General features: G+C 47.4%; 1 protein-coding gene across 6 annotated transcripts in view; it reads right to left on the bottom strand.

Annotated features, from left to right (window-relative positions):
• TRAPPC12 (trafficking protein particle complex subunit 12) overlaps nt 1-19,541 on the bottom strand; it is an 86,663-nt gene that overhangs the window by 22,687 nt on the left and 44,435 nt on the right. For all 6 annotated transcript variants that reach the window (XM_055327640.1, XM_055327639.1, XM_055327641.1 and 3 more), the window contains 3 exons: nt 14,109-14,221; nt 4,091-4,163; nt 1,133-1,206 (listed from right to left, as the gene is read on the bottom strand). In XM_055327640.1, the coding sequence (XP_055183615.1) occupies nt 1,133-1,206; nt 4,091-4,163; nt 14,109-14,221 (260 nt within the window). The remainder of the gene's footprint in view (nt 1-1,132; nt 1,207-4,090; nt 4,164-14,108; nt 14,222-19,541) is intronic.

Genomic DNA, 19,541 nt, shown 5'->3' with positions numbered 1-19,541 from the left:
CCTGTCAGAGCTGCTGGCTGTGCACACAGAAGGCGGAATGCTCTGAGCTCCTCCACCCACACTGCCCTCACCCTGGGTGCTGGGGGTGGGGGCGGGCGCTTGCAGGAATGTCAGAGCCGGAGGGGCTTCAAACACGGCTTGGGGACATGAAGGGCGCTGCAGAGTCACTGTGCCCCAGTGTCTCGCCTCTGCTGGAGCCACCTGGATGGGAGCCATGGGCACAGCCAGGGCAGACTGCTCTGAAGCAGGTTCAGGCCGCCCGTCCTCTTCCTGACTGAGTGCGCACGGGCTGTGCTGAGAATTCAGCCCTCCCACAGGGCTGCCAGGGGCAGGTGTGTAAGGTGGCTGTCACGCCAGGGCCAGCCGCTGGACTCCGCCACCCGAGGAACTGCCTGCTGGGCTTTGCTGAAGATCGAGCTCAGGAATGACCTTGGCCTGACCTGTGGGGGACTCAGGGTCTGGGTCTCATGACAGCCCAGAGGTCTGTGGCTGGCAGCTCGCCCCGTCCGCACCCCCCCCCCCCCCGCAACCCGCAGCTTTGGCAGCGCCACCAGCGGGATGCAGGTCATGCAGGTCACCAGGCGGCTGTGCTGCAGGTTCCCATCAGAGGGAGGAGCTGCCAACACTGCTCTCAGCTGCAAGGGCCTGTGTGAGACGAACAGGCTGGAGGAAACAAAGGAGCAACGCCTGAGTTCAGCCTCCTGGGGTGTGAGCTGCGCCCTCCAGGGCAGAAGGCTCCGGGTGGCGTCCCTCAGACGCAGGTCTTACGGGGGTGGGGAAGCCACGGGCATCCGTCAGCACGTCTGGTCAGGACAAGGGAAAACAGCCCCCTACCACGGGGAGGGCAGGGCCACCTTTCTGGGATGGAATCTAGAGGAAACTATGCGAGAGCGAGGGAGGATGAATGATGATTTTAATTAAATCACCGAGACCCAAGCTGGAACAATCGAACTCGACAATGTAAGCTGTATATTCTGCTGAGATGTCTTTCAGTATAAACTAACGCCGTGCACGGATGTGGTACGCAGCCCTCTGCTCGGTAAAGCCTCCCGCCCACCGCGGGGCACTCCTGCACCCGTGTCCCAGCCGGGCCCCGCAGCTTCTGCTGACACCCTCCTCAGGACGCACGTACCTTCATCAGGAGCAGGCAGTTTGCCATGGAGCACATCACCCGGCCCAGGCGGGACCTCCACAGCTGAATGGAGGCTGCAAGAGAGGGGCAGTGGTGAGCGTGCGCAGGTCGGAGGCACGTCCTGGCTCTCGGCCACGGTCTTGGCCCCGGGGCTGCTGGGCACCGGGCATCAGGCCAGGGCTCTTGGCTCTGGGTGGAGGATGGATGCAGAAGTGACATGGCAAGAGCAGGAGGGCAACCGGTCTGCTCGGGGCAGACGGGAGACCCCACAGCCCAACCAGCACCGCACTCAGAGAACGAACACATGGGCTCGCCTGCAGTCTACCCAGTAGAAAAACAGGCATGAAATTTCAATAAAAATCTCATTAAAAAAGAGTAGCATAGGGGCACATGGGTGGTTCAGTCAGTTAAGCACCCAACTCTTGATTTTGGCTCAGAGTCTGCTTGAGATTCTCTCCCTCCCTCTACTCCTCTCCCCCGTATCACATGCACACACACACTCTCACTTTCTCTCAAATAAACAAAATCTTCAAAAAAAGAGTAGCTAGATGGCCAATATATTCATAAAGGAAAAAAACCCGCTCAATATCATTAGATATTGGGGTGCCTGGGTGGTACAGTCAGTTGAGCACCCAACTCTTGGGTTCAGCCTGGGAGGTGATTGCATGGTCACGGTTGAGCCACTGCCCAGGGCTTAGACACTGCCCAGGTGAGCTGCAGGAGGTGCCACCCACCTGCCTGGGGGCACCGTCCCGCCCAGCTGTGGCACCTCCTGCTGTAGGGCTGGCGGCTGGCTCACCCACCAGGGTGTCTGCGTGCCCAGCTCTGCTTTCCGAGGTCTCCTTCTCCAGGCCCTAACTGCACAACCTCTTAACTGAAAAACCGTAACTCCAATCCTGCCTTCACAGGCTCTGTAAGCATCAATGTGGGAAGGGCACAGAAGTGCTGCCTAAAAGGTCAGGAGCACCCTCACATGAGAGGGAGGATGGCAATGACGCAGAATCGGAGCCGGCTCCCTGGGGGTGTCTGCCCAGTGGTGGTTTATGGTCACACACATGGCCCAGGAGGAAGGTGGAAACGCTCCCAGGGAAGCATGGAGGGATGGGAAGGAGGGTCATAATGGGGGCTGTGGGGAGCACAGTCGGAGTGGAGAAGGCAGGGGAGCACGGTGGGAATGGGGAGAGTGGGAGTACAGCAGATGAGGAGGAAGGCAGGAGTGGGGGGACATGGGGAGCACAGTGGGAGTAGGGAGGGCAGAGGAGCAGGGCGGGAAGGGGAAGAAGGGTGGGAGTGGGGAGGACAGAGGAGCAGGGCGGGAAGGGGAGGAGGGTTGGAGTGGCAAGGATGGAGGCGCAGGGTGGGATGGGGAGGAGGGTGGGAGTGGGGAGGACAGAGGAACAGGGCGGGAAGGGGAGGAGGGTGGCAGGGCCCCTGTGCAGGATCAAAGGGTTCAGCTGAGGGCTGGAGTGGGGAGGGAGCCTGACCGGCCTCACCCTCATCTGCCCACTTCCAGAATCTGACCTTCCCGCCATGCCCTGACCGACGTCATCTGAGGGTTCAGCAGTGCCTGGAAACTATGCTCGTCCTTGGACCGCTTCGGAACACAGGTAACTTAATTGCCAAAGTTAAGAACTCAACTCACTTTGCCTTTCAGCAATTAAAAATACACTAACTGCTTACAACATCGTTTTGTGAAAAGGAAAATTCTGAACAGTATCTTGTTGAACGTAAACGGTGGGCTGTCTCAGCGAAGTGCAGCGTACGTACCCACGGACTTCTCCAAGTGCAAATTCTTCCCTATTCACCCTGAAATCTGTTTATCTTGACCCTTAGGACCAGGAAGTGGCTCCTGAGATCCAGTCCCTACCTGCTTTCGCGGGAATAGTGACCACGTGCAGACAACACCAGGGAGGTCGGAGGGTGAGGCCGGCCCTCCTCAGACCCACCTGCAGCTACAATGCCGAGAGGGATGTGCGTGCATGCACACACATGTGCACACACATGCACACACTCCCTACAACTCTGGCTGTAGGTTGGGATTTCTCAAACAAAGGTGCTGTGCTTGCTGCATACGTGCAGCCCAGTGCTGTTGGCCCCCAAGCCAAACATCTCCTGCCCATGCTGTTCTCTCCCTACTGCCCTCCGCCCGCAACACCCATGCTCATGGGCCATCCAGGGTCACCACGGTCCCGGGGGCACCAGCATGGCTCTCTACCTGCAGTGTTCCCCTCCCCAGGCCACGTCGCCTGCCTCAGGCCCATCGGTCTACTCGGAGCAGCTTCAGAGGAAGCCCATCACTTGCTAGAATAACCCACGCTGGCCAGAGGTCAGCAGAGCACGCTCCGAGTCAGGCACACAGAGGTGGAAACGGCCAGGCTCCTGGAGGTGAGACATTGTGGGACTGGTGGGGAAAGGAGACGACGGGCCTTGGGGAAGGAGCGGCAGGTGAGGGGCCTCTCAGGGAGGCGCCATTTGAGTTGGGCTTTGAAGCATAATTAGAAGTTCATCCCTAATGTTCTCAATACATCGCTGCCAGGAAGGTCTTCTCAACGTGCAGTCGGCTCCCAGCAGCCCGTGCTTGGGGTCAAGGCTGAGTTCATCAGCCTGGCCTCCTGGGCTGTGGCTCTGGCAGGTAGCCCCCACCCTGGGGACGCCCTTCCCACAGGAAGGTCTGGCTCCTCTCTGTCTCAGCACCCTTCCACCTACTGTGGAAGCCACCCAAGGCTTCTGGATCACGGGGTGCAGGCGGGTCTTCTGTACCCGATGGGGCTCCTGGGCAGGACCCACACCCACGTTTGCTCTTCATGCATCAGCAGTGCCAGGTCCGGTGCTTGCCAACGAATGCATGCAAGGACCAAGGCATTACCGAGCAAGAAGGGAAAAGGAGACTGAGACAGAAGAAAGGCGAATCTTCTGACAACGCTGGATAATTATTTAATGAAAATTCTGGCCACTGACCTTGTCTGTTCTCCTGTGTGATGCTGCTCATGCTCCCGTCTTCAGCTAAGCCTTGCTCCAAATTTGTCAGGATCTGCAGTAATTCCAAATAAGAACGAAAAAATCATAAAAAATGAATTTGCTTTTAGACTTTGTCATAATATATTCCAAGAGAAGCAGATTACTCTGTACGAAAGCCAATTTGTCAAGGAATGTTTCACACGGACACATTTTAAATACCACCATTCCCTACACAGGGAGGCGCAGCAGAGGGGAAGCCATCCTCTAGATGTGGAGTTGGGTTTATGATGCTCATAAAGCACTCAGAGACATCAGACACAGGGTAGCTGTTTTCTCTTTTTAAGAAAAGCATCAAGTATGTCACACACGAGGCTGATTATTAACTTCTGTGAAAACATCAGTCTTATTCCTCCAGGGCACCATGAGGGATGTGGCCTCTTAAAACGTATCAAATATATATTCTGAGCAACTGTCACTTTACATGGTTTCCGTTGTTTGGTTAATAACTTTGGGCTGCTTCTTTTGTGTTTTGGCCTTTCTTGAAAAGAAAAAAAGGCTGTTTCCACTGGAATCTGGGCAGAGGATGGTTTTTTTGAGTGGCAGGACGAGGAGAGCAAAGCGTGGAGACTACAGACTTTGCTAGGGAGAAAACCGAAGTGTTAATTGAAGAAAGTCTGTATCCCAGTCCTGTTGCTACTGCCTTCAGGGCATGTGCTTGTGGGAAGAAATCCTTCTGTTCATCGGACTGTCCTGCCAGTTAACGTCTCCCCCAGTGACTCGCCCGTGAGGAACCGGCTCTGGGCTTTCCCGTGTTGGGTCCCAGCAGGGAGGGTGAGCTGGGCCTCTCTGCACCTGCAGGATTCCCTGCAGTCAGAGGCCTGGGCCACTCGCGGACTCTGGATGCGCTGGGTTCAAAACCACGATGGCAAAGGTCATCTAGTGACGCTTCTTAGCTAATCTGTCTTCTGATAAAGGAACATGAACACAGAAACTGACCCGGGAAAGAAGTCTTGATGGTACCACTGAATTAACCTTGGCTGGGGCGGAGGGTGGGCAGGGCAGGAGACGGGGCAGCAGTTACTGAGAGGAGCAGGTGGCAGGCATCCTCCCGGTCCCTAGGGCCCACCCCCAGGGTCACTGGGTGGGACGCGGGGGAAGCATAAAACCAACCACAGCAACAGAGCTGGTGAGGAGGAGTCCTGCAGAGGCAGGCAGCAGACGCCATGAGGGCAAGCATGCATGGGCCCATGGGTTGGCCTCATGCCACGGCATCCCTGTGGCTGCTGAGAACCCGCTCTGGGGCCCTGCATCTGCAGCCTGGGCCGAATCACAGGACACTGTGTCAGAGCAGTGACTGAGGAGGAGGGAGAGGGGCGGGCCACTCCGGGGAGGCTACAGGAGGAGAAATGCCCAAGGAAAGAAAGCGGGAGCCCCCGCCCCTCTGATGCCGGCGCAGACTGTACAGGCCCAGTGTGCTTACCTCTAAGGCGGTAGTTCTGTGAAGGAAAGTGACACAAACACTGCCTACGCGAAGCCTGAACGGTCTTGTCTGCAACCGTGGTAAGATCCCACTTCCCTTCTCCATCCCTCTGTCCCTGACAACATGACCGAGGCCCGCGTCCAGGTCAGACACTGGCAAGCACTCCTGGGTCTGCTCCCCACAACAAGCAAGGCAGGATGCACCCCCTGGCTTGCAGGGAGCACCCCATTTACACCTGCCTCAAGATCCTGTAAGTTCATGGGCACCGGACCGTACACATGACTTTGACATCTAGGTTCTGATTTGTATGCCTCTGTGGGCTGTGATCCCAAAGCCCGTACTTCTGATGAGCTTCAGGTGACACTCTTGGGACCACAGCTTGTAGGAAAGCCCTGGGGAAGGAGCCTTCTACCTCTCTCTTTGGTGGGCTGCCACGGATTACAGGTGGCATGGGGTTCTTTTGGGGAATGGGTTTTATGCACAAAGTATCCTATGTACAAACAACTGGTGGCTGGCCCTAATTCAAGGACCAAAGACTCACTAAAAACCTACTTGAGTCCAGACCAAAGTGACAGCAGGCCCGCCCTAGAGGGGCTCGGATTTCTCTAGAAAGTCCTGGGCCCTACTGTCGTCTCCTGCTTGTGCACTCTGAGCATGCACGGGCCCAGAAGCCTGAGCGTCAATGGCAAAGGGCAGAGATGCCACCTCGAGCCAGGAAGCAGGAGCCGTCTCCAATCACTCAATTACCTCTCTCCACTTGCCAATCACTCCCATCTCATCTGATTAAGCCACAGACAATTTGCTCTCTGCTGGAGCAGCAAGGCAGGGCACGTGCGCTGTGTGGGTCAGGTGAGGCCTGGCAGTGCCCAGACGTCGTCTGTGTGCCGATGACCAGCCTCCTTGAGCGCTTCCCTGGGGAGCTGGCCAGTGAGGGCTGACAACAGCTGCTCCCGGCTCCATTTTTAACTAAAGGATATTAACCCTTCCCAGAAACAAAGCTCTCACCACTGCCTTATCAGCAGTCATCAGCAGGGAACAAGCCGTACGGACCCCGCTAAAGGTACTTCTTTTCCAGGGTGCACACACGCTCTAAGCCTCTGGCTCCTTCATCTGTGGGGGTCTCTAATGTAGCACTTCTTTTACAAGCTACCCTCCACCAGGCCAGCCTGGAATGGGCGGAGGCTGCTGTGTCGTGGGAGGGATGGAGCTGGACTCAAAACCACACCCGGTGTGTCCGTATCAGTGACGGACCCACAGTGGGAGCTCCTTTGGCATCATTATTTGGCATCATTAGTAGATCAGGATCTACTAATGCACACGGCGCTGGGGAGGTGCATGCTCCTGGCTCTTTCCAGGCCTCTTTAAAGGCCTCTTGGGGCTGGTGGCAGAGGCAGGCTGCAGAGAAGCCAGAGAAGCAGGGCCCGCAGGACGGAGGCACCCGCTGCTCGGACCACGGTCACCGTTTCCAAGGCCTGGTAGCACGGCCAATTTGTTTTAAATCGAGGCACATGTCACTCCTCATTGACAGTTACACTGAACCAAACAGTTCCTACCTCGCCACACAGGCTCTTGCCAGCCTCGACTTCAGAGACAGCTGGGAAAACTGTTCCCTGGGATCACGTCATAAAGATCACAAGGGAAGCTGGGCCTGTGCTGAAATTCACGGCCACGACCCAAGCTCAGGCTTACTGGTCGGATACAGTCTATAACCATCGTCTGGGGAATGTTCCCTATGCTGAAAAGCCGAGCCTCTTCTGAGCAACAACTGGCTTGCGGACGCGGAACTCCAGAGCTGGCGTGCTTCCCGCGCTGCTCTGGCTCCCTGTCCTGTCCCCGGGTGCCCCACTGCCTTACCTTACCTCCCTTTCTCCTGCAGGATCGTTTAGCTCTTTTCAATAGAAAAAAAAAGTCTGATTATAAAACTAATATATGCTAACATAACTAATAAAAGACAGAAAATAAAAAAGAACAAAATGGCCTGTGTTCCTGTCACCCACACAGCTCACAAGATGCTGTGGCTTCCCTTCGGTGGATGTGATTCACTTCACTAAGACCATACTGCAACTCTAAGTCTGTAGGCTGGCCTGAAAATTAGCATTATGTCACCAACATTCCATGTTGTGGCTGTGGGGCTGAGGTAACCGTGTGGAAACCACATCATGCCTTGACCCCTAGGCCTGGCCAGTCCTGGGACACCCATGTCTGGTGCCCTCCTTCTGGGGTTAAGGTGGCACAGAGTGCAATCAGGGGGAGACCTCTATCTCGGCATGTCCCCCAAGAAGGCGGGTGACAGGACTCGCAGGCCCAACCGGGCTGAGGCCATGGTAGCAGGTGACTTCTCCCCATGCACCCCCGGCCGCTCCTGCCTCCCACGCCTCACTGCGGCTGCCACAGAAGGCTGTCACTTCTCGTTTGGGAAATCATGCTGGGACTGAACCTGCTCTTGTGGCAACTATCAGACCGCATGGCTCAGAGCGTATTATTGGCACAAATGGGAGTGTGCTCTGAGCAGCCTGACGCGCCTCAGCTGACTTTCTTCCCAAGGGATGACAACCTTCCTGCTCCACATTCAGCCCTTCCCAAGCATTTCACTCCACAACCACTGCTGACCTCCAGGCTGCGAAAATGACCTCGGTGACCAACAGGCACCATGCAAGCATTAAAACACATGGGACAGATTGCTCTGTGGGGAACCTGCTTATCTGCTGGGGTGACGGCGAAGAGACCTGAGGGCGCTGCAGGCCCCGGCATGCCCTCTCCCTTTCTCTCTTTAGCGCCAGCCAGTCATGTGACATGAGATTGCCTCTCTTTGGAGGTGGGGCCAAATTTTAAGCTGGCACGTAAGGAACACATAGAAATTACATGTTGAAATTAGCCATGAACATCCTTTTGGCCAGAGACCAACACACTATCTTCCACAACCAACTGCTTGTCTTTCTTCCAGAATAAGGACCACTTGCCATTTCATCAATTAGGCACCAGGAGAAGGATGGGCTTACATCTGGGTCACGCAATAAGAGAAACATCTACTGGTGCACAGTGCAATTCCGTGATGTGTGGCGGGATGCTCCCACGGTGAGAAGCAGGTGGCACCCGAGAGACTCAAGTCACATGCACACTGGCAGCGGGTCCCTGCACTATTTCTGCCTTGTCTCCTCCAAGCGTGTCAGCCTACAAGAAATGCTCCCGGGGTATGATTGCACTACACCTGCTTTACCTCTCATACCCATGCTGAGCTGTCAGCTGTCATCACTTGGCCACTTTGGGATGAAACCACCTGAGTCTGAGGAGGGGCCCAGTCCAACAGAGCACAGGCATGATCCCCTCTCTGGGGATAGGTCCGTGCGAGAGGCATTTCGATCACAGTGAGACGTGTTCCTACTGGACGGAGCAGAGATGCTGGCATGGGGAGGAAGATCTTAGGCCTTTCTCATTTCAACTGGGACATGGCACAGGGAGGGCAGGTTTTGATTTTGAGCACAGACCCCACAGCCGGACAACTTGGGTCAAATTATGTGATCACGGGCAAGTCAGCCTCTCTGTACCTCAGGTCGCTCAGCTGTAAGTGGGGTAACAGAACCCCTAGTCATAGGGTTTGTGTAAGGATTAAATAAGCTATAATTGAAAAATGCTTAGGACCAGAGACTGGTTTCCAGCAAACACAATGTGTTTAGTACAACGAGTACGAGGAGCCTAGAGCAGTGGTGGCAGAAGACCTGCCTTCCCCTCCCATCATTACCCTGCATCCCGTGCTTAAGGGGCTCAATAGTGAAGATACAGGATGCCTCACTGCTGGGAAAATGAACCTGCAGAACTCCTGTTTCTCTCCCACCCTCAAGTCCCTGGAACACTTAGAATTCCCTCTCAAGTACATAAAATGCCCTGAAGTGGTATGGAGGCAAATCATCTGTGTACAGTGTGGAAAATCACTAACTTCACATTTCTCATTAACAAGTTATGTGTTTCTTATTTCTGAAAATAATTATTTCTTAACTCTGTTTCAAGGTTCAAGGAAAAAAGTGCTAGAATAAAAAAAAATGTCAGTTAATGCAATTTCCCTGTCAACTGATCAATCAGTGTATAGGAAAACAGGGTTTCTGTTGATCTCTGGAGTTCTAGGAACCAGAAGTTGGTACACAGCTCGAGGGTGTAAGGTGCCCAGGACACCTGCCTATGCTTGAGTGAGGTCCACTCTGTGCAGGGAAGAACCCACTACCTCCCTGCTGCGGGTCCTGAGAATACCACCTTCTGTGGAGAACTTCCACAGAACTTCCATCAAGAATAGCTGGAAATGGAGGCGTCTGGGTGGCTCAGGGGTTGAGTGTCTGCCTTTGGCTCACAGCATGACCCCGGGGTCCTGGGATCATGTACCACAGTGGGTTCCCCGCAGGGAGCCTGCTTCTCCCTCTGCCTGCGTCTCTGCCTCTCTCTGTGCCTCTCATGAATAAATAAATAAAATCTTAAAATAAAAACAGAATAACTGGAAATGGAAAGGGGAACTCAACAAATATAACCTCATTTAAAAAAGACCTGTGACGTGCTGCTGCTCCTAACTGCTTGTTGTTACAGTTGTGCAAGCCCTCCACAGACATGACTTCACTCAACTTGTCCAGCAGCACCGCACGGCAGGCAGGAAAGGCACTTTACTTCCATCCCAGGGATGAGAGATCTGGGAGGTGGGGTGGTCCACAGCCTGGAGACGCAGAGACTCTAAATCGCTTATTTCCTGCTAATATTACTGAATGGAATAATTTGATCTTCTGTTGATGCAGCTTGGTACCTTCCATATAATTGTTACTTTACAACCAGGAACAATTCAGAAAGCACTTCTGAACTTTATCCGCCTTTGGAGTCAGTATTACAAATGACAGTTGTCATTATACAATATAATTTGCTTTGATTCTGGAACATTTTAAACCATTAGCTCTTTAAATATTGCCCCAGTGCCTCAGTAATAAAGGAGATAGGTGCTTACAGTATTTGCAGGACCTGTGAATGGCCTGCTACATTTAAGGGCATACGATTTTTACACAAGAGAATATTTCCTTGCTTTTAATTTACCAATAATAGTAAGGAAGAATTACATGCCAGCAAACTGGACAACCTAGATGAAATGGATAAATTCCTAGAAACATATATACTCCTCCAAGACTGGATAAGCAAAAAATAGCAAATCTGTACAGACTCACTACTAGTAATGAAACTGAATCAGTAATCAAAAAACTCCCACCAAACAAAACTCTAGGCTCAGATGGCTTCACAAGTGGAGTCTACACAACATTTTATTTTTATTTTTTATTTTTATTTTTTAAAGATTTTATTTTTTCATGAGAGAGAGAGAGAGAGAAAGAGAGAGAGAGAGAGGCAGAGAGAGAGGTAGAGACACAGGCAGAGGGAGAAGCAGGTTCCATGCAGGAAGCCCGATGTGGGACTCGATCCCGGGTCTCCAGGATCACGCCCCGGGCCGAAGGCAGGCACTAAACCGCTGAGCCACCCAGGGATCCCCTACACAACATTTTAAAAAGAGTTAATACCTATTCTTCTCAAACTATTCCATAAAACTGAAGAGGAAGGAACACTTCCAAGCTCATTCTACGAGGCCAGAATTACCCTGATAATCAAAACTAGACAAAGACACTAGGGAAAAAAAAGGAAAAGAAAATCTCTGGCTAACATACTTGATGAATATAGATGCCAAAACCCTCAACAAAGTATTAGCAAACTGATTTCAACTATATAATAAAAGATCAAACACCATGATCAAGTGGGATATGTTCCAGGGATACAAGGATGGTTCAACATCCCAAAATCAATGTGATAAATCACAATAACAAAATAAGGAATAAAAATCCTATGATATCCCCATAGATGCAGAAAAGGCATCTGACTTAATGTCTGTTTATGATAAAAGCTCTCAGTGAAGTGGATACAGAGGGAATGTACCTCAACATGATGAAAACCAGATATGACAGGCCCACAGCTAACATACTCAATGCTAAAAGACTGGAAGCGTTTCCTCTGAGATCAGGAAAAAGTGAAGGCTGCCCACTGTGACACTTTTATTCAACATATTATTGGAAATCCTAGCTGCAGCCATCAGACAAGAAATAAAAGGCATCAGGGACGCCTGGGTAGCTCAGTGGTTGAGTGTCTGCCTTTGGCTCAGGGCGTGAACCCGGGGTCCTGGGATTGAGTCCCACATCGGGCTTCCCGCAGGGAGCCTGCTTCTTCCTCTGCCTGTGTCTCTGTGTCTCTCTGTGTGTCTCTCATGAATAAATAAAATCTTAAAAAAAAAAAAAAAAAAGAAAGAAAGAAAAGGCATCCAAATGAGAAAGGAAGTAAAACTGTCACTATTCAGATGACATGCCATGTATAGAAAACCCTAAAGCATCCACCCAGAAACTATTAGACCCAATAAATGAATTCATTAAATTTGCAGGATACAAAATCAATATAAAGAAATCTGTTGCATCTGTGTACAATAATACCAAACTTCAGAAAGAAAAATTAAGAAAATAATCCCATTTATAACTGCATCAAAAAGATAAAATATCTAGGAGTAAATTTAGCCAAGGTGAAAGCCCTGTATTCTGAAAACTGGAAGATGCTGATGAAAGAAACTGAAGACGATGTAAATAAATGGAACGATATTCTGTGCTGACAGGAAGAATGCTGTTAAAATACCTGAAGCAGTCTACAGATTCAACGCAATCCCTATCCAGACACCAAAGGCATGTGTCACAGAGCTAGAACAATCTTACAATTTGTATGAAACCATAAAAGACCCTGAATAGCCAAAGCAGTCTTGAGAAAGAATAACAAAGCTGGAGGCATCACATTCTCTAGTTTCAAACTATTCTAGAAGCTGTAATAATCAAAACAGTATGGTACTGGCACAAAAAGAGACACAGAATAAAACAGGATAGAGAGCTGAGAAATAAACCCACACTTTTATGGTTAATTGGTCTCTGACAAAAGACACAAGACTATGCAATGGGGAAAGGACAGTCTATTCAATAAATGTTGTTTGGAAGACTGGACAGCCACATGCAGAAGAATGAAACCAGATCACTTTCTTATACCACACACAGAAATGAATTCAAAATGGAGCAAAGACTTAAACATAAAACCTGAAACCATAAAACTCCTAGAATAAAACATAGGCTGTAAGCTGACACCAGTTTTAGTGATTTTTTTTTGATCTTTCTCCTTAAGAACAAAAACAAGAGCAAAAATAAACAAATGAGACTATATCAGACTAAAACGTTTTTGCACAGCAAAGGAATTCAGCCAACAAAACAGAAAAACAACGTACTGAATAGAAGACATTTGCAAATGACATATCTGATATCCAAAATATATAAAGTGCTCAAAAACTCAATATAAAAAAACCCAACCAGGCAGAGGGCCTGAATAGACCTTTTTCTAAAGAAGACATGGATGGCCAATGGGCACATGAAAAGATCAACATTCCTAACCATCGTGGAAATGCAAATCGAAACCATAATGAGGAATTATCTCACACCTCTCAGAATGGCTAGTATCAAAGACAAGAAATAACAAGGGTTGGTGAGGATGTAGAGAAAGGGGGACCCTGTGCATTGCTGGAGGGAATGTACTCTGGCGCAGTCCCTCTGGAAAGCAATATGGAGGTTCTTCAAAAAATTAAAAATAGAATTACCCTACGATCCAGCAATTTACTTCTGGGTAATTATCTGAGGAAAATGAAAACACAAATTCAAAAAGATATCTGCACCTCTGTTCATTTCAAGATTACTTACAATAGTCAATATGGAGGCAATCTAAATGCCCATCTATGAACTATTGGGTAAAAAAAGGTGTGGTACGTATATACAATGGAATACTACTCAGCTGATAAAGAATGGAATCTTGCCATTTGTGACAATAGGGTTGGCTCCACAGGCTATTACGCTAAGTGGAATAAGTCAAAGATAAATACTGTATGACTTCACCTACGTGTGGAATCTAAACAACAAAACAGAAACAGACTCAGGGACAGAATGAACTGGTGGTTGCCAAAGGGAGGGGGGATTAAGAGGGACACACTTCCGGGTATATAGTAAGTAAGAGACAGGGACATAACGTACAGCATGGGGAACGCAGCCAATAATATTGTTACAACTTTATATGGTGACAGGTGGTAACCAGACCTATCGTGACGATTTCAACATGTATATGAATCCTGAATCACTATGTGGTACGCCCGAAACGGATACAATATTGTACATCAATTATTCCTCTAGAACAACAATAAAAACTATAAATGAATTGTTTCAGGCTGCAAGCTTTGCCAAAAAACATCCACTGCCTCCGAAAACAATTTTAGTGAGAACAGAGAATACCATGGTCATGATGCACTGGATGACCCTGCCCTTCTGGGGGAAGTGGTGATGGCAGTGGTTGGGGCGGGCTGGGTAGAAGGTAATGCGGTGCACTCCCTTGAGGGAAGGGGGAGTAAGGGTGTCCTCTCTTCTTCAGGAAGGAGGACAGAACAGGTTACCATGGAGCTGTCCTTACCTTGCTGCAGACGGCCTTCACTTTGTGCAGTCGATCCAAGGACTCCTGCGGATTCCCCAGGTACTGCTGAAGCTCTGCATGTAAGATCCGCATTGAAAATGGGACCATGGAGCCTAGAATGGAAGTCAAAGTGGAGTTAGTTTGCTATAACTCAGCACACTTTCATACTTAACACACCTGAAGGAGGGAACTGCTGATGTCCCAGAGGAAGGAAGGACAGAAGCTCTTCATCTGTTGCTAAGGTATGCAAAGGTGTCAGTTATGAAGTAAAGCCATAAATACATATGTTCTAGACAACTATCAAAGGAGAAAGGTGATGTCACTACTGTTTCCATAGCTGTGCTCCAACTAGCGACTGCTTCCTCCTCCAATAAAAGAAACCACAGAACACTCATGGGTTTTTAAAATATTTTTTTGGTATGACAAGCTCAAATAAAAGGTCGCTTATGTTGGGGTGCCTAGAAGGAGACCCTCAAAGGAGGCTCTGCAAGCAAGTAAGAATGTGGCTGATGCAGGTCCAGGGAAGGAAAGTGAGCAAAGGTGCGTCTCAGGTCCAGGTCCCGAGGATGGAGCTTCGCCCGATTCGGCAATGTGTGTGTGTGTGTGTGTGTGTGTGTGTGCGCGCGTGTGCACACATGCATGTGTGTGGCTCTGCAGCAAAGGCTCTCTCCCTCAGAGGTGCCCCCACAGAAGGTAAGGGAGCTGGACTTGGAAACTCCACCCTCCAGGCTCGCCTGGCAGGGAACACTCCATCAGTGTGCTGAGGGGGAATGAGAGCAGTTCTCTGAAGAAGGGCTGCACCTGAAATGAACTTATACACAGTATCTGGATGTGGCTGCACTGTCCCTCAGAACAAGGGAATCTTTTTATTAATATCATGCTCCTTCCATAGGATTTGGAATTTGACATACAGTAAATACAGGAAGTACATAAAAACCATCAAAATTGCAAACAGCCTAAAAAAAATTGCAAACAGCCTAAAAAAAATTGCAAACAGCTTGTTGTAAGTGAGGTAATGGATATGAACATGACAACACAGGGTGATCTTGAAGAGTCAGAAGAGGGCTTTCAAAACAGACTGGAGGCGTCAACTGTTTAGATACAGTTTGGAAGATGGTTAGAAAACAAGTTGTGTGACACCTGCAAGTGACTCCCTCTCTGTGCCTGGGTCTGCCCACCTGCCTGACCATTAATCAACAGGGAGAGTCTGTCATGTACCACACTAAGATGGCTTCTCAACTGACCTTCTTCTTACCTTGAAATGGTATGATGCTCTATGGTCTTTAATAAAGATGGAAGAAAGATTTACAGGGGTCACAAATAAGGAACTCCACAAAAAATAGGTTCTGCAGTGACTGTAAGTCCAGAGGAAAGAAAGATGACAATTATTGAATTTTAAATGTCTGTTTTTTTTTTTTTTTTTTTTTTTTAGGGATACTAAATAATTCCTATGTTTAAAGAGGATGGATAAAAAAAAAAAAAAAAGAGGATGGATGATTGAGTTTACACTCTGGAATGAGTTGTTTCTACTTCCTAGAAAGAAAAGTGTCTTGACATGAGCATCACTAAGTATGGGACTGTGCTAACATGGTAGGCCATGCATTAGCTGTGTCATTTCCACCCCTTCATATCACGTAAACAATAGGCAATGATCATTCCCATGTGGGTGAGAATTCACCTGCAGAGAGAGAATATCTTGAGAACTCTGTAGGTTCTGTAAAATAAGCACAAAAACAAACTGTCTACTGCATGTTCTCAAACCCAATTTATAAATGAACTGGATACATGATGAGGTGGTAGGGAGTAATTTGCTACATATTCTGGCAAATGTCCACACACCAGAGGAAGTTCCTGCATTTAAAAGGACATGCAAAATCATGTGGAGCTAAATGAGAGTGAAAACACAACTTATCAAAATTTGTGAGATGCTGCAAAAGCAGTGCTAAGAGGGAATTTTACAGCATTATATGAATATATTTGAAAAGAAAGAAGATTTTAAAATCAATCAACAGGGAAAACCAACCAAACTCAACGTTGGTTTTTGACAAATTTAGTAAAATTGATAAACCTCTAATCAGGCTAACAAAGATATAAGAGAGAAGACATGAATTACTAATATTAGAAATAAAAGAGGGGTCATCACTACTGACCACATGGATATTAAAAGGATAATAAAGGAATTTTTTTAGAGATTAATTAATTAATCTATTTATTTGAGACACAGAGCGCGCGCGCGCGCGAGGAGAGAGAGAGAGTGCGGCAGAGACACAGGTAGAGGGAGAAGCAGGCTCTATGCAGGGAGCCTGAAGCGGGACTTGATCCCGGTTCTCCAGGATCACACCCTGGGCTGAAGGCGGCGCTAAACCGCTGAACCACCCGGGCTGCCCCAATAAAGAAATATTTAAAACAATTCTATATCCACAAATTTTGTCACCTAGATGAAATGGACCAATTCCTTGAAAGACACAACTTGGCAAAAAATCACACAAAGAGGAAGAGATAATCTGAATGGGCCAATATCTATTTAGAAAGTCAAATCAAGGGGGCAGCCCGGAAAACAAACAAACAAACAAACCCAAAAAAACAAAACAGGGCAGCCCGGGTGAGCTCAGCGGTTTAGTGCCACCTTCAGCTCAGGGCCTGATCCTGGAGATCCTGGATCGAGTCCCACGTCAGGCTCCCTGCATGGAGCCTGCTTCTCCCTCTGCCTGTATTTCTGCCCCTCTGTGTTTCTCATGAATGAATAAATAAAATATTTAAAAAAAAAGTTAAATCAAGAAATAACCTTTCAAAACAGAAGGCACCAGGCCCAGATGGTTTCACTGGTGAACTTTACCAGACGTTTAAGGAAGAAATGATATCAATTCTTTACGATCTCTTTCAGGAAATAGAAATACAGGAGATATTTCCTTATTTATTCTATGAGGCTAGCAATAACCTAGTAACAAAAGTAGACAAAGACATTATGGGAAAAGAAAACTATACACCAGCATGGTTCAGGAATGCAGATATAAACATTCTCAACAAAATTAGCAAATCAAATCCAACTACATTGAATCCAACAAAAAATTAGCAAATTAAACCCAAAGGTGTATAAAAAGAATTATATGCTATGACCAAGTGGTATTTATTCCAGGTATGAAAGGCTGGTCCAACACTCAAAAATCAATGTAACTCATCACATTAAAGAGGCTAAGCAAGAAAAGTCACATAGTGTACCAATAGATGCAGAAAACGCATTTGAGATGTGGTCTCAGGATTGAGTCTCACATCAGGCTCCCTGCCTGGAGCCAGCTTCTCCCTCTGCCTACATCTCTGCCTTTCTCTCTGTGTGTCTTTCATGAATAAAGGTTTTAAATAAAATCTTAAAAAAAAAAAAAAAGAACAGGACACGAAGTTAATCTGCAGAAGTCAACTGGGTTTGACTTACCACACCAGCAATGAAGAACTGAAATTTGAAATTAAAAACACAATACCATTTACGTAAAACACAATATTATTTACGTTAGCACTAACATAAATGAAATAGTAAGATATAAATCTGGCAAAATATGTACAAAGGCTATATGAGGAAAACTGTAAGGCTCTAGTGAAAGAATCAAAAAAGACATGAATAAGTGGAAAGATGCTCTATGTGAACTGACAGGAAGACTCCACACTTGTCAGTTCTCAGAACTTGATCTGCAGCTTCAAATCACAATCAAAACCCCCATGTTATTTTGTGGACACTGACATAGTGATTCTCAGGTTTTTGAGGAGAGGCAAAAGACTGTAAATATCCAATACAACATTGAAGACATGGGCAAAGTTGGAGAACAGACACCACCCAACTTTAGACTTACATAAAGCTACTGTAACAAAGACTGTGACAGTAGCAAAAGAACAAAATAAATATAGCAATGAAACAGAACAGAAAGCCCAGAAATAGGCCTCATAAATATAGTCAACTGATCTTTGACAAAGAAGTAAGGGTAAGTCAATGGAGAAAGGGCAGTTCCTTCAGCAAATGGTGTTGGGATGACTAGACATGTATGTGCGGGGAGGCGGGGGGGGGATCAATCTTAACACAGACCTTCCATCCTTCACAAAATTTAACTCAAAATGGGTAATATCTAAATGTAAAATGCAAAACTGTTAAAACTTCTAGAACAGAAAATAAAGAAAATTTAAGTGACTTGGGTTTAGAGATAACTTTTTAGATACAAAGCCAAAAACATGATCCATGAAAGAAAAAAAGATGGACTCGTTAAAATTAAAAACTGCTCTGTGAAAGATGATGTCAAGAGAACAAGAAGATAGCCAAAGTCTGGGAGAAAATATTGGCAAAACACACTTCTGATAAGGGATTTGTATCCAAAAGATACAAAGAGCTCTTAAAAAAATCAACAGTAAGAAAACAACTCAATTAATAAATGGACAACAGATCTGAACAGGTACTTTGACAAAGGTATACAGAAGACAAATTATCATGGAAAATGTTTCCTATCATACATATGTCATTAGGGAGCTGCAAACCGCAAATTAAAACAACAAGGCAATAATATCAGCAGATACCCATCAGAATGGTTGAAATCCAGGAAGCCGACAACACCAAATACTGGTGAAAATGCAAAATGATACAACTGCTCTGGAAGAGAGCCTGGCCATTTATTACGAAACTAAACACAGGTTTACCATATAATCCAGCAGTAGTGCTTCTAGGTATCTATCCAGTAACTTCAAAATTTATGTCCAAACAGAACCCTGAATGAGAATGTTGATGGGAACTTTATTCTTAATTGCCAAAAACCAGAAGCAGCCACGATGTCTTTTGATAGGCGAATGAATAAATTGTGGTATACTCAGACAACTGAATATTTTTCGGCAATAAAAAGAAACATGCTACCAAATCACAAAAGACTGTGAGGAATCCTAAACACACATTGCTGTGTAGAAGAAGCCAGCATGAAAAGGCTACATATGAGATGATTCCAGCAATAAGACAACCTGGGAGAGGCAAAGCTATGAGGACAGTAAAAGGATCAGTGGTTTCCTGGGGTGGGGTAGGGGGTGGCGGGTGGGGGGTGGGAGGAAAAACGATGTTAAGGCAGTGAAACTACCCTGCAGATATTCTAAGGGTACATACATGTCATTATCCATTTGTCCAGACTCAAAGAATGTACAACACCTGGAGTGAGTTCTAAATGATGGATTTTAATAATAATACAGCACTCTATTATAACAAATGTCCCACACAAATGCAAGATGTTAACAAATGTTAATAATCAGAATATAAGATATTAATAAAAACTGTATGCAAAAGAGAAGGTATATGGAACTCTCTGTATTATGTGTTCAACTTTTCTGTAAACCTGAAGGGATCCTAAAAAATAAATATTATTAAGAAAAGAGAAGCCCAACTGCACCCAGAATTTACTGTATAAGAGAGTCAGT

The sequence above is a fragment of the Nyctereutes procyonoides genome, unplaced genomic scaffold (assembly GCF_905146905.1).
Source record: "Nyctereutes procyonoides isolate TBG_1078 unplaced genomic scaffold, NYPRO_anot_genome, whole genome shotgun sequence".
Taxonomy (NCBI): domain Eukaryota; kingdom Metazoa; phylum Chordata; class Mammalia; order Carnivora; family Canidae; genus Nyctereutes; species Nyctereutes procyonoides.
The sequence above is the reverse complement of the archived record's forward strand: the minus strand, read 5'-3'. Positions and strand labels throughout refer to the sequence as shown.